We start from the raw sequence: 13,261 nt of genomic DNA, 5'->3' as shown, positions 1-13,261 counted from the left end.
AGACTATTGGCAATAGGTAGATTCAACAAACAGGCCAAGAAAAAGAGCAAGGAAACAACAAGACGATACTGGTCAGCATGGAAAACCACACACAGCGCAAACCCACTGCCCCAGCATTGCAGCTAAATGCAACTGACCAGATTCACAGGGCAGGATTCTAATGAGGCTTTTAGTCCTTGTCTTCAAAGGCCAGGTTTACTGGATCCACGGCTCTAACCCCCTACTCCGTGGACGCTCTTGTGCCGGTAGAACAGTGACATTCTCCGGTTCAGCTTAAACCCCCTCCCAAGTGACATAAACGAAACTGAAAAAAGCCACTCTTCTGCCAGCGTGAGAGCGTTCACACACAAGGTTACACCAGGATCACTCTATTGGTTTAAATTCACACCTTAGGTTATGCTGAAAAACTTTCCCATGAGGACAAGGCCTTCAGCTTCTAAGCTGCAACGGAGCGACAGCTGATTGGCCCCAGTTGGGATCTGGCCCCATTGACTCCAATGGAGCTACGGCCCATTGACCCCAGCTGGGATCTTCCCCACTGACTCCAATGGAATGACAGCTGATCTGCCCCAGTGCGGGGATCCAGTCCATTCATGTTTGTAAGGTGCTCAGATACTGAAGGGATGGAGGAGCCCAGCGGGACCTAGGCTGATAGAACCGGATTCAGTATAATTTTATTTTTGTTGTATGAATGTGAAGAAGGAAGCTGCCTCATTCCTTGTGGGGTAAAACCTCAGGAGCACTGAGCTGTTACTGAGTCTGTCTCATTCATTATGGGCGCTTTGACTTGTGTCCAACGACGCCCAAGATGGTTTATGGTGGGCAATACACCGCGTTTATTGAGAGTACAATTTAAGTATTAAAATCAGCATGTGCTTCCATTCACACACACACACACACACACACAAAAGGTTCTGCAGCTGGATCTTACCAGTTACCAGTCCTTAGTGTTGCTCGGTCAGTTCCAGTGGCCAGCTGAACCTGCACACGAGGGAGGGGAGCAGGGCTGTTGAACGCATTCGAAGCTCCAAGGTTGATGCAGAACGAACCCAAAGTCCCATGGCAATACACCCTTCTTTTATAGCGATAAGTTCCCATACAAGTCTATGGACATACCTGTGTTACACCAGAGCTGTCAATCACGAGGTATACAAGGTTGCTCTTAATTAGCATTATTGTGAGTTGTTACCGGGAGGATCTGCAGCTGTTTCTTTCTCATCCCTTTGGCTCAACTCCTTATCTTGTCCTTGGGGCGTATGCCTTTGCTTTAGGGTCATCAATCTGCCATCCGGGTGATTGATCATAAAGTTGGTGCCTCTTGACTCCTCCACTCCCTCTTGACCATCCGGCCCAGTTGTCCTGACTCAGTTAATTACCATACATTCTTCACTCACGTCAAACAGTAAATAACGCAATTACAGTCATAAAACATCTGTCTTTCGAAGAACAAATGTTAACACATTCAGCAAAAAATAAACTCAGAATAATTTCTTCATACTAATTCAAAGCTAGCAAAATGGAGTATAAGGCAAAATAAGCAAAATTTTACTTAAGACAATTTCTTCTCGTTAGGCTTTTGGCCTACACATGCAACTCCTGGATGAAGAAGCAGGAATCTTTCCTGCTTGAAGTCCAAGACTGTGTCTTCTAGACAGCAGCAGGCTCATCCAATGCAACACCAAATCCTAGATGGTGTTTTCCCATTCGGCCTCCAGAGCTTTGCTAAGAACCCGCTGGGTATCGTCAGCTACAGAGGCCAAACTCTTCCGCAGCATGAAATACGTGGTAACCAGCGCCACCCCTCCTGACACCATGGCACCAAATACGGGGAGGCGCTTCCACGAATATTCCACTACCATCACGGCAGCCCCCACCGAATCCAACAACAGCTTCAGAGCCATCATGGGGGTCGTTCCCAAGGACGTCATCACAGCCGTCAGCTCCCGCACGGGCTCCCCAACCTGGTGGGCGAGAGCAGAGAGGGACCTGTCGTCCACGCCAAAGCTGCTGTAGTGTTGGAACAGGTGTTTCCGGAAGCCAAAGAAGGTGCACAAGAAAGCGATGCCTGGGACAGGAATGGCAGCGAGAAGACATAAGAAAAGGGCTGTTTTCCAAATCTCCCCCTTCAGGTCGGCTTTCTTCTGGTTGACAATGCGGGAGGCAACAGCAGGCAGGCTAAGCAGGAAGGCATGTCTCTTCAGGCTCGGCAGCTCCGTCTGCAAAGTTTGTCGCAGGAGGGGAAAATCGTAGCAGTTGGGTTCCCTACTCGAAACGACAAAAACCTGTGGGTGGCCCACTCCCTCAGCTGCTACGCCTCTCCTGCAGTCCTCCCTGATCTGCTGCAGGATCCTCTCCTGGTTGTAGCTGGAGGAACGCTGCCTCCTGGAAGCATCCAGGTCCACGTCGGCTTTGGAGCGCACAAAGTAGAACCTCTTGCCTATTCTCTGGATCTCACGGACCAGCCTGGCGTGGTCGGAGCGGAAGCGCTGGGAGCCGACGATGATGAAGAACTCGTATTGACTCAAATTGAGCCGCTCACAGTAGGTGTCTAGAGGGAAATAGAATGTCCCCACCCCTGGCAGGTCCCAGAGCGTGACGCCTGGAAGGATGGGATCTGGATAAACCATCGGCTCCCTCATGGTATCTAACATCCCAGTTTCAGCAGCGCCTTCATCACCAGCACATAGCCCCCGCATGGCGTTGATGAGGGAGGACTTTCCGGAGCCCGACTCCCCCGTGATGGCGATGCTGAGGGTGTGGCTGTTAAACGACTCCAGCGGTCTCTGCTGCACATTAGAAATCGCATCTGTCAGCCTCCCTTCACAGACTGCGGCTTTGAACTCATCAAGAGCCATGGCGCTCTGTCTGCGGCAGAGAAGAAGAAACATTAGAAGGACCGCTATTCGACATTGGTGAGGCCTCATCTGGAGTATTGTGTCCAGTTTTGGGCCCCACACTACAAGAAGGATGTGGAAAAATTGGAGAGAGTCCAGTGAAGGGCAACAAAAATGATTAGGGGACTGGAACACATGAGTTATGAGGAGAGGCTGAGGGAACTGGGATTGTTTAGTCTGCGGAAGAGAAGAATGAGGGGGGATTTGATAGCTGCTTTCAACTACCTGAAAGGGGGTTCCCAAGAGGATGGATCTAGACTGTTCTCAGTGGTAGCAGATGACAGAACAAGGAGTAATGGTCACAAGTTGCAGTGGGGGAGGTTTAGGTTGGATATTAGGAAAAACTTTTTCACTAGGAGGGTGGTGAAACACTGGAATGCGTTACCTAAGGAGGTGGTGGAATCTCCTTCCTTAGAAGTTTTTAAGGTCAGGCTTGACAAAGCCCTGGCTGGGACGATTTGATTGGGGATCGGTCCTGCGTTGAGCAGGGGGTTGGACTAGATGGCCTCCTGAGGTCCCTTTCAACCCTGATATTCTATGATTCTACGATTGAACATTTCAGCTCCTAGTTAAGGCTATGTCCAGAAAATCCTGCGCCAACAGCACAGTGTCAAGCCCTCAAAAGTTAGGAAAAGGCACATTTATGGTGGCCCATGCAACCTTAACTCTGCCCCTTACGTATCGGACCCGTGCACTGAATGAGGCAGGGGCTGTGTGGAAAAAACAGTAGTCGTTTGGTTTTAATCATTATTTATTATTTGTAGCATAGTAGTGCATAGGAACCCCGACCGAGATCAGGGACCCCATTGTGTGAGGTGCTGCACAGCCCCTGGCTGAGATCAGGGCCCCCATTATCTGAGCACTGTGCAGCCCCACAGGTGAGAATTTTCACAAGATCTCAGCTCCCATGAACTCCTGGAAATGAGTGGGGAGATTTTCGAGCCAGCCCAGCGCACTGCTGCTGACAGGGACAGTATGTCATCTGTGAATAGGCAGAGCCATGCTCAGACCCAGCCTTCTCTCTTGGCTGCTCTCGAGGTCAGAGGAGCCGTGGGGAGCCCTGCAGCTGCTCTCGCTTGCCCAAAAGGCCTGGCAGGAAGACGGGGAGCACACGGCTTTCTCGGACCCCATCCCAGCTCGGAGCACAGGGAACAGAGGACACCGGCATTGGGGCCCAGCTATTTCTACTGATGCCAAGAGAGAGTCTGAGGAACCAGAGCCGGGCACAGTCTTTTCAGCCACAGCTTTTGCAGGTGAAAAACACAGATTCATCGACTGCAGAGCTGGAAGGGGACTATCCTGGGGGCCACCTAATCCGACTCCCCGCGGGCCACAGGCTGGACACTGTCCCCAGCACGAGTTCCTCTGCAGGGCGGCTTAGCAGCTGCCCCAACACAGCCCCGAACTGCAGCCACACCGGGGGAGGCGCAAAGGGGGCCCAGGGGCCGGGTGTTCCCCAGGAACTCACAGGAAGGGGGGGGAGAGGAATTTGAGGATGGGGAGGAAAATCCCTAGCAGGGGGAATCTCTTACCGTCCCCAAGGCTGGGCTGCGCTCAGGGGGGGTTGATGGTCTCCGGGAAGGGGCAGCAATCTGTGGGCACACGGCTCACCCCGTCCCGTCCGCAGTGTCTCAGCTGCTGTCACCGTCTGTGGGCTCCTCGCTCCCCCTCTTCCTGCTGCCCCCTCTCTGTGCGGGGGCCTCCCCTGCCTACCTTTGGCTGGGCCCCCGGCTCTCTCCTGCTGCCTTCCTCCAGCTCTGGCTCACTCCTGATCAGCGAGTGGGGAAAGTGAAAGCAGCAGCTGGCTAGGAAGCAGGGCAGGGCCTCACCCCAGCCGGCTGGGGGGGGGTAATAGGGGTGGGGCAGAGTGGAGCCGAGATACCTGCCCCCCCTCAGCACGTTTCCAGGTGGACACACAGCTGTAAATGTCACAATGCAGTCAGGGGGTGACAGTGTGTACTTATAACACACACACCCCCCATACCCACAGAGCGAGCGAGCGAGCGAGAGAGAGCAGAACTCAGCCCCTCCAGCATGGGGCAGCAGGGAAATATGCACATACACTAGGTAGGGACAGACCCGATTTTTGGGTCTTTTTCTTATATAGGCTCCTATTCCTCCCTACCCCCGTCCCGATTTTTCACACTTGCTGTCTGCTCACCCTAACATACACACCTACAAGCACACACTGGTGCATGGCAGAGACACAGAGTACAGACAGCACACACGCTCAGTGCAGGGCACAGAGACCGGACACGCTCGGGGCCCCCTCAATCTGGACAGGCGAAGCACAGTTCTGCTGCCCTTTGCTCACACAATAAGGATAACAACATTTCATGACCCCTGCACTGACGTGATTTGTAACCCAACACCAGCCAAAGTTGATCACTTTGGCACACAGCTCTGTCTGGAAGAAAAAGGGGAAGAAAGAGAACCTGGGGAACTACAGACCGGTCAGCCTCACTTCAGTCCCTGGCAAAATCATGGAGTGGGCCCTCAAGGAATCCATTTTGAAGCGCTTGGAGGAGAGGAAGGTGCGATAACTGGCTCTGTGGATATGGGGAAAGCAGTGGCCGTGATATATCTTGACTTTAGCAAAGCTTTTGATACGGTCTCCCACAGTATTCTTGCCAGCAAGTTAAAGAAGTATGGGCTGGATGAATGGACTATAAAGGTGGATAGAAAGCTGGCTAGATCGTCGGCTCAATGGGTAGTGTCTAGTTGGTAGCCGGTACCCAGGGTCGGTCCTGGGGCCAGTTTTGTTCAACATCTTTATTAATGATCTGGATGATGGGATGAATTGCACCCTCAGCAAGTTTGCAGATCACACTAAGCTCGGAGAAGAGGTAGATACGCTGGAGGGTAGGGATAGGGTCCAGAGTGACTTAGACAAATTGGAGGATTGGGCCAAAAGACATCTGTTGAGGTTCAACAAGGACAAGTGCAGAGTCCTGCACTTAGGACGGAAGAATCCCATGCACCGCTACAAGCTGGGGACCGACTGGCTAAGCAGCAGTTCTGCAGAAAAGGACCAGGGGATTACAGTGATGAAAAGCTGGATAAGAGTCACCAGTGTGCCCTTGTTGTTGCCAAGAAGGCCAACGGTACATTGGACTGTATTTATAGGAATGTTGCCAGCAGATCGAGGGAAGTGATTTTCCCTCTCTATTTAGCACTGGTGAGGCCACACCTGGAGTATTGTGTCCAGTTTTGGTCCTCCCACTGCAGAAGGGACGTGGATAAATTGGAGAGAGTCCAGTGGGCAACAAATTGGAGGGCAACAAAAATGATCAGGGGGCTGGGGCACATGACTTACAAGGAGAGGCTGAAGGTACTGGGGTTATTTAGTCTGCAGAAGAGAAGAGTGAGAGGGGATTTGATAGCAGCCTTCAACTACCTGGAGGGGGTTTCCAAAGAGGATGGAGCTCGGCTGTTCTCAGTGGTGGCAGATGACAGAACAAGGAGCAATGGTTGCAGTAGGGGAGGTCTAGGTTGGATATTAGGAAAAACTTTTTTACTAGGAGGGGGGTGAACGTCAGGCTTGACAAAGCCCTGGCTGTGATGATTTAGTTGGTGTTGATCCTGCTTTGAGTAGGGGATTGGACTAGATACCTCCTGAGGTCTCTTCCAACCCTAATCTTCTATGATTCTATGGTCAATGCTGAATGGTGAAGGCATAAGGCTGCAAGGTTAGGTACCACCACATAATCCGAGGGTTTGTCTTCTTTGCTGTTTGTAGCCACTTCAGAGATGCGTGGTCAGTTACTAGTACGAAGGGGCCGCCTACAAGATAATATAATAAGGTGTCCACGGCCCACTTGACGGCCAGTGCTTCCTTCTCAACCACCATATAATTTCGCTCTCAGGGGAACAGGTTACGGCTGATATATAATATAGGGTGTTCTTCCCCATTTACCTCCTGTGAAAGGACTGCCCCCAGGCCCACCTCCGACTCATCAGTCTGTAGCAGGAACTCCCTGTCAAAGTCAGGGCTGAAGAGCACCAGTTCATGCCTCTTGCCAGCCAATTTTGCATTTCTTGGGGTTGGTCATCAGCCCGGCATCCCGCAGGGCCCGTAGGACGGCGGTGACCTGGTTGAGGTGGTCCTCCCAACAGCGGCTGTAAATTATCACGTCGTCAAGGTACGCAGCCGCAAAGGATTTGTGTAGCTGTAGGACCCCGTCCATCAACCTCTGGAAGGTGGCTGGTGCCCCATGAAGACCTAAAGGCATTCGGGTGAATTGATACCACCTGGTGGAGGTAGAAAAGGCAGTCTTCTCCCGAGAGCTCAGACTTAGGCGGAGTTGCCAATACCCCTTTGTGAGGTCCAGGGTACTGATGTACTGTGCATCCCCCAGGCAGTCTAGTAGTACATCAATCTGCGGCATTGGGTAGGCCTCACATTTTGAAATATTACTGACCCTCCTAAAGTCGATGCAGAAGCGGACCGTCCCATCCGGTTTAGGGACCAAGACGATGGGGCTGCGCCAGTCACTTTGCCATTTCTCAATTACCCTGATGCACCGGAGATTGGTCGTGGCAGAAACCACCAGGGTCGGAGACCTCCTGGACTACGACAGAGGGGACTGGGTGGATCCCCGTGTGCTCGGTCAGCTCATGGGGCTTTTCACCCTTCCGACCCCCCTGCACTTACACCAGGGGGATGCCTTGTCATGCGTTTCTCTCGTCTTCCTGCAGGGGGCCCTGCGAGAGGGTGTTCCCCACCCACCCCTTACCCCGGCCCTCTGGACCTTATTATTCAACCCCTGTTGCATGACCATCACCACCCCCGGCCTCCCCGCTCCCACACTCCAAGCCGGCTGCACACCCTGCAGCCGGTTTGGTTCCGGACCATGCCCAGAGACCAACTGCACATGCTCATGCTCCACACTCTGCATTTCCTCACCCTCGTGTCCCGCCCCGATACCAAATTGCGGGACTATTTACCACCTGTCGGGGGTGAGGAGCCCCGCTGGGCCAGCCTTTATTCCATCTTGGTCCCACGGCCTGCCAGGGCCAGCTTCTATTCCACCTTCATGGAGCCATGAGCACGGGCGTCCATTTGGCGCGGTTCACCCCCATAGCCGAGGCCTGCCCCTTCTGCGTCCTGAGGGAGACCCTGGCACAATCCTATCTTCAATGTGCCTGGTTGCAGCCCCTATTCCGGCTCCTCCTCGTCAACCTCTTCCTGGCCCTGGCTAAAGGAACCATCTACAATACCAGGAGGAGGATGCTAGACGAGGGGTGCTCTGTGACTGTGTGGCCTATTTCCATTCCTCCCTGGTCTCATACTTCTGGGCAGAGTTCCTCTGGGTGGCATCCGCTAGCTCCCTTGACAGCTTTGAGGAGCAGTGGGCGCTGTCCGGGGTTCTCTGCTCGGTGTACCCCTCTGTATTCCTAGTTTTGAACCTATGACCTTCACTCCTGTCACAGTTATTCCTTAGCTGTCCCCCGTCTTCATTTGGTTCCTGGGTCCAGTGGTCCCTCCTCCTAGGCTGGGGGAGGGGCCTTTAGAAGTCCCAGGATTTCCAATATGGCCTCACTACAGTTACTGATTGCAGAATACAGTAAATCTGTTGCAAAAAAGTGGTTTAAAGCATCATATGAACCAACCACTATCAGAGCTCAATGCAACTACAGTCCGCACGCCCCAGGCTAGTCTAAGCAGAGTCAGTGATTCCCAGACTCTTTGCTAACCGTAAGCTCAACCTCAACAAGCAAGTCAGTGTATAAACTCTGCAGCAGTAGCTCAAACTCCAGCTCAGGAATAAAACGAAAATCTGACAGGAGCAATTTACGAATTTAGTCTCCAGTTGGGGTTTAACAGCCAGACCCTTTTTGCACTGGTGCAAATGACGACACAACCTGGTTCTGTTCCCTGTGTTCAATATCTTCAACAATGATTTAGATAATTGCATAGAGAGTACATTTATACACTTTGTGTATTCTGTGTGATACCAAGCTGGGAGGGGTTGCAAGTGCTTTGGAGGATAGAATTAAAATTCAAAATGATCTGGAGAAACTGGAGAAATGGTCTGAAGTAAACAGGATGAAATTCAATAAGGACAAATGCAAAGTGCTCCACTTAGGAAGGAACAATCCGTTGCACACATACAAAATGAGAAATGACTGCCTAGGAAGGAGTACTGCGGAAAGGGATCTGGGGGTTATAGTGGATCACAAGTTAAAGATGAGTTAACAGTGTTGCAAAACACGCAAATGTCATTCTGGGATCTGTTAGCAGGCGTGTGGTAAGCACGAGAAGTACTTCTTCCGCTCTACTTTGCACTGATTAGGCCGCAAATGGAGTATTGTGTCCAGTTCTGGGCCCCACATTTCAGGAAAGATGTGAAGAAATTGGATCAAGTCCAGAGAAGAGCAAGAAAAAAAACATGAGCTGTGAGGGAAGATTGAAAACACTGGGATTGTTCAGTGTTGAGAAGAGAAGACTGAGAGGGGACATGATAACAGTTTTCAAGTACATAAAAGGTTGTTACAAGGAGGAGGGAGAAAAATTGTTCTTCTGAACCTCTGAGGATAGAACAATGAGAAATGAGCTTAAATTGCAGCAAGGGCGGTTTAGACTGAACATTTGGAAAACCTTCCTGTCAGGGTGGTTAATCACTGGAATAATTTGCCCAGGGAGGCTGTGGAATCTCCATCAGTGGAAAAAACAATGAGGAGGACTTTTGGCACCTTAGAGACTAAGAAATTTGGTTGGGCATAAGCTTTCGTGGGCTAAAACCCACTTCATCGAATGCATGGAGTGGAAAATATAGTAGGAAGATATATATACATAGTGCATGAAAAGATGAGAGTTGCCTTACCAAGTGTGCGATCAGTTCTAACAAGACAATTCAATTAAAGTGGGATATTATCAACAGGAGAAAAAAAATCACTTTTGTAGTGGTAATCAGGGTGGCCCATTTCAAACAGTTGACAAGAAGGTGTGAGTAACCGTGGGGGAAATTAGCATGGGGAAATTTAGTTTTTGTAGTGACCCATCTATTAGGGGGAGGGATAGCTCAGTGGTTTAAGCATTGGCCTACTAAACCCAGGGTTGTGAGTTCAATCCTTTAAGGGGGATTGGTCCTGCTTTGAGTTGGGGATTGGTCTAGATGACCTCCTGAGGTCCCTTCCAACCCTGATATTCTATGATCCACTCCCAGTCTTTATTCAGGCCTAATTTCATGGTGTCCAGTTTGCAAATGAACTGCAGTTTCTTGTTGGATTCTGTTTTTGAAATTTTTTTTTGTTGAAGAATTGCCACTTTTAAGTCTGTTATTGAGTGTCCAGGGAGGTTGAAGTGTTCTCCAACTGGGTTTTGAATGTTATAATTCTTGACGTCGGATTTGTGTCCATTTATTCTTTTGCGTAGAGATTGTCTGGTGTGGCCAATGTACTTGGCAGAGGGGCTTTGGAGGTTTTCAAGATCAGGTTAGACAATCCCCTGCCAGGGATGGTCTAGATAATACTTAGTCCTGCCATGGGTGCAGGGGACTGGACTAGATGATCTCTTGAGGTCCCTCCAGTCCTACGATTCTATGACTCTATGGCTGAGAATCAGCCCAGTGCCTAATTGCCTCAGGTCTTCCTAAGCAGGAGACAGATTGCCAGGGGACCAATTCCCCATGTTTCTCTTTGTGCACCCAGACACGGGGTGGGGGCAGAGAGTTCAGGGTTTCAGGTCTATTCTCTACTTGGAAGAAGGCTGAGGAAGGGGTTACCAGGCTGCCCCGGGGAGAAGAGAAGAGGACCTCCAATTGCTGAGGACAGAATGATTCACTCTGCAGCTGTGGATAGATGTAACCCTTCTGCCAGTCAGAGTTGGCAGCAAAAAGGGCTGGGCTCAGTATCGAGGGGTTCCTTTTCAACAATACAACACAAAACTGGCTTCAGTCCCCACCCAGTGACCTGGGACAATTACACACCACCCCCTGGGCGCCTTTAAGAGGCAATACTTCCCCACTCGCAAGCACAGAGTCTGAGTGTAGCAAAGAAACTTTTAATAAAAGGAGGGAAGTAACTTGGCATTAATTTGGGAAAACACCACAAACAGAGTTCATGCACATAAACCATGAGCAAAAGACCCACCCCCAAGTGGGCTGGCCAGTGTCTTTTTCCCTCAAGTTCAGCAACCCAAAAGTCCCTTCAACCTGCCTGTCCCTTCTCTGCACCCCACTCACAGTTGCTGTCCTTGGTCAGTGCAGCCCCAGAGTTCAGAGGTGCATCTGCAGAGTTCACCTCCCACCCAGGGGCTGGGGTAAAGAGGCCCCTTTCTCACTCTGCTGCCCAGGCACTCACTCACCACTCCTCTCCACTGGCTGCCCTGCTGGATGCAACATCTTCAGCAGAGACGTCCTTAGGATTTATGGGGCCCTATGCAGTATTGTTAAACTGGTGCCCCTATGCCTGATGGCAGCCCGGGCTCACAGCCCGGGCGGGAGAGACAAGTCAGTAAAGGATACTGAGCCACCCAGCCTGCCTCATGGCAGCGGAGAGTCACAGTTCCCCGCAGAGACCCCCATACTCTCTCCCTCAGGCAGAATGTGCAGCACCAACGCATTCGGCTCTGTGAATACGGGCCCTTCCTAAGGAGACTGGAGCGTGTGCTGGGTGTGCGGGAGCCGACCCGTTCTTACCTGCTGTCATGGGCTGTCAAGGTTCCTCCCCGACTCTGAACTCTAGGGTACAGATGTGGGGACCTGCATGAAAAACCTCCTAAGCTTATCTTTACCAGCTTAGGTCAAAACTTCCCCAAGGTACAAAATATTCCACCCTTTGTCCTTGGATTGGCCGCTACCACCACCAAACTAATACTGGTTACTGGGGAAGAGCTGTTTGGATGCGTCTTTCCCCCAAAATACTTCCCACAACCTTGCACCCCACTTCCTGGACAAGGTTTGGTAAAAAGCCTCACCAATTTTCCTAGGTGACTACAGACCCAGACCCTTGGATCTTAAGAACAATGAACAATCCTCCCAACACTTGCACCCCCCCTTTCCTGGGAAATGTTGGATAAAAAGCCTCACCAATTTGCATAGGTGACCACAGACCCAAACCCTTGGATCTGAGAACAATGAAAAAGCATTCAGTTTTCTTACAAGAAGACTTTTAATAAAAATAGAAGTAAATAGAAATAAAGAAATCCCCCCTGTAAAATCAGGATGGTAGATACCTTTCAGGGTAATTAGATTCAAAAACATAGAGAACCCCTCTAGGCAAAACCTTAAGTTACAAAAAAGATACACAGACAGAAATAGTTATTCTATTCAGCACAGTTCTTTTCTCAGCCATTTAAAGAAATCATAATCTAACACGTACCTAGCTAGATTACTTACTAAAAGTTCTAAGACTCCATTCCTGGTCTATCCCTGACAAAGACAGAATATAGACAGACACAGACCCTTTGTTTCTCTCCCTCCTCCCAGCTTTTGAAAGTATCTTGTCTCCTCATTGGTCATTTTGGTCAGGTGCCAGCGAGGTTACCTTTAGCTTCTTAACCCTTTACAGGTGAGAGGAGCTTTCCCCTGGCCAGGAGGGATTTCAAAGGGGTTTACCCTTCCCTTTATATTTATGACATGGGCGGTGGATGAAACTGTCACTCGGGGATGTTAGCTCCCCAGCCCACCTGTGGCCCCGCCCATACTCCACTCCTGCTCTGCCCCAGACCCCGCCCCCACTCTGCCCAGGCCCCGCCCTCTCCCTCCTCTCTTCCCTCCCCCTTCCTGATCACCCCCTTCCAGTCAAATTCCTGAACCCAAATGAAGCAAATGACATTTGAAAAAAACACTCTTCTGCCATTTCTTTCTCAAGAAAATGGAGCATGTTTCCCACCACATGCCAGAAGGGGAAGACTGGAGAGGCAAAAGGTACCTAATTAAAAGCACTAAATTTGGGAATAAAAAACGTCAGTCTCGGGTTTTTTGATATGCCCTGAAGTTTGTCAGAAATTTATTTGCAAAAACTTTGTCGTAAGGGCAAGTCAGCCGTCTTGCTGAATACAACATTAGATATTATGGAATACATGATGCAGCTCTTCTCTGTTTCACATTGTCTCAATCAGTTTTTCTAAGCTGATTTTATATTTTAAATGTACTCTTAAGCCTTCAGAACGTAATCATTCCCGATGACTACACATTTACCTCACTGAAACAAAGACATTATTTTAAATTAGTCAGTCACAGAGGTTTCAGGTGTTCATAACAAGGTTCATTGTTTTTAGAAAAAGGGAACCCTAATTTACTTTGTGTGATCTGCAAAACAATAGACATGTTTATGAAATATCACCAACTTTAAAAAATATGACAGGTTTCAGAGTAGCAGCCGTCTGAAACCTGTCATGTAGATTGGTCAAACTGGACAGT

General features: G+C 50.1%; 1 protein-coding gene across 1 annotated transcript; it reads right to left on the bottom strand.

Annotated features, from left to right (window-relative positions):
* Positions 1 to 839: 839 nt before the first annotated feature.
* LOC144279610 (interferon-inducible GTPase 5-like) lies at positions 840 to 2,888 on the bottom strand. The gene has a single exon (XM_077841188.1). The coding sequence runs from the start codon at positions 2,886 to 2,888 to the stop codon at positions 1,686 to 1,688; it is 1,203 nt and encodes a 400-aa protein (XP_077697314.1). The 3' UTR covers positions 840 to 1,685.
* Positions 2,889 to 13,261: the final 10,373 nt, after the last annotated feature.

Source organism: Eretmochelys imbricata, chromosome 24 (genome assembly GCF_965152235.1).
Source record: "Eretmochelys imbricata isolate rEreImb1 chromosome 24, rEreImb1.hap1, whole genome shotgun sequence".
NCBI classification, from domain to species: Eukaryota; Metazoa; Chordata; order Testudines; family Cheloniidae; genus Eretmochelys; species Eretmochelys imbricata.
This window is presented reverse-complemented; position numbering and strand designations above follow the sequence as displayed.

What these genes read in the sequence shown, in the direction of transcription:
- LOC144279610 (XM_077841188.1), bottom strand. Translation starts at nt 2,888, where the DNA reads ATGTTTCTTCTTCTCTGCCGCAGACAGAGCGCCATGGCTCTTGATGAG.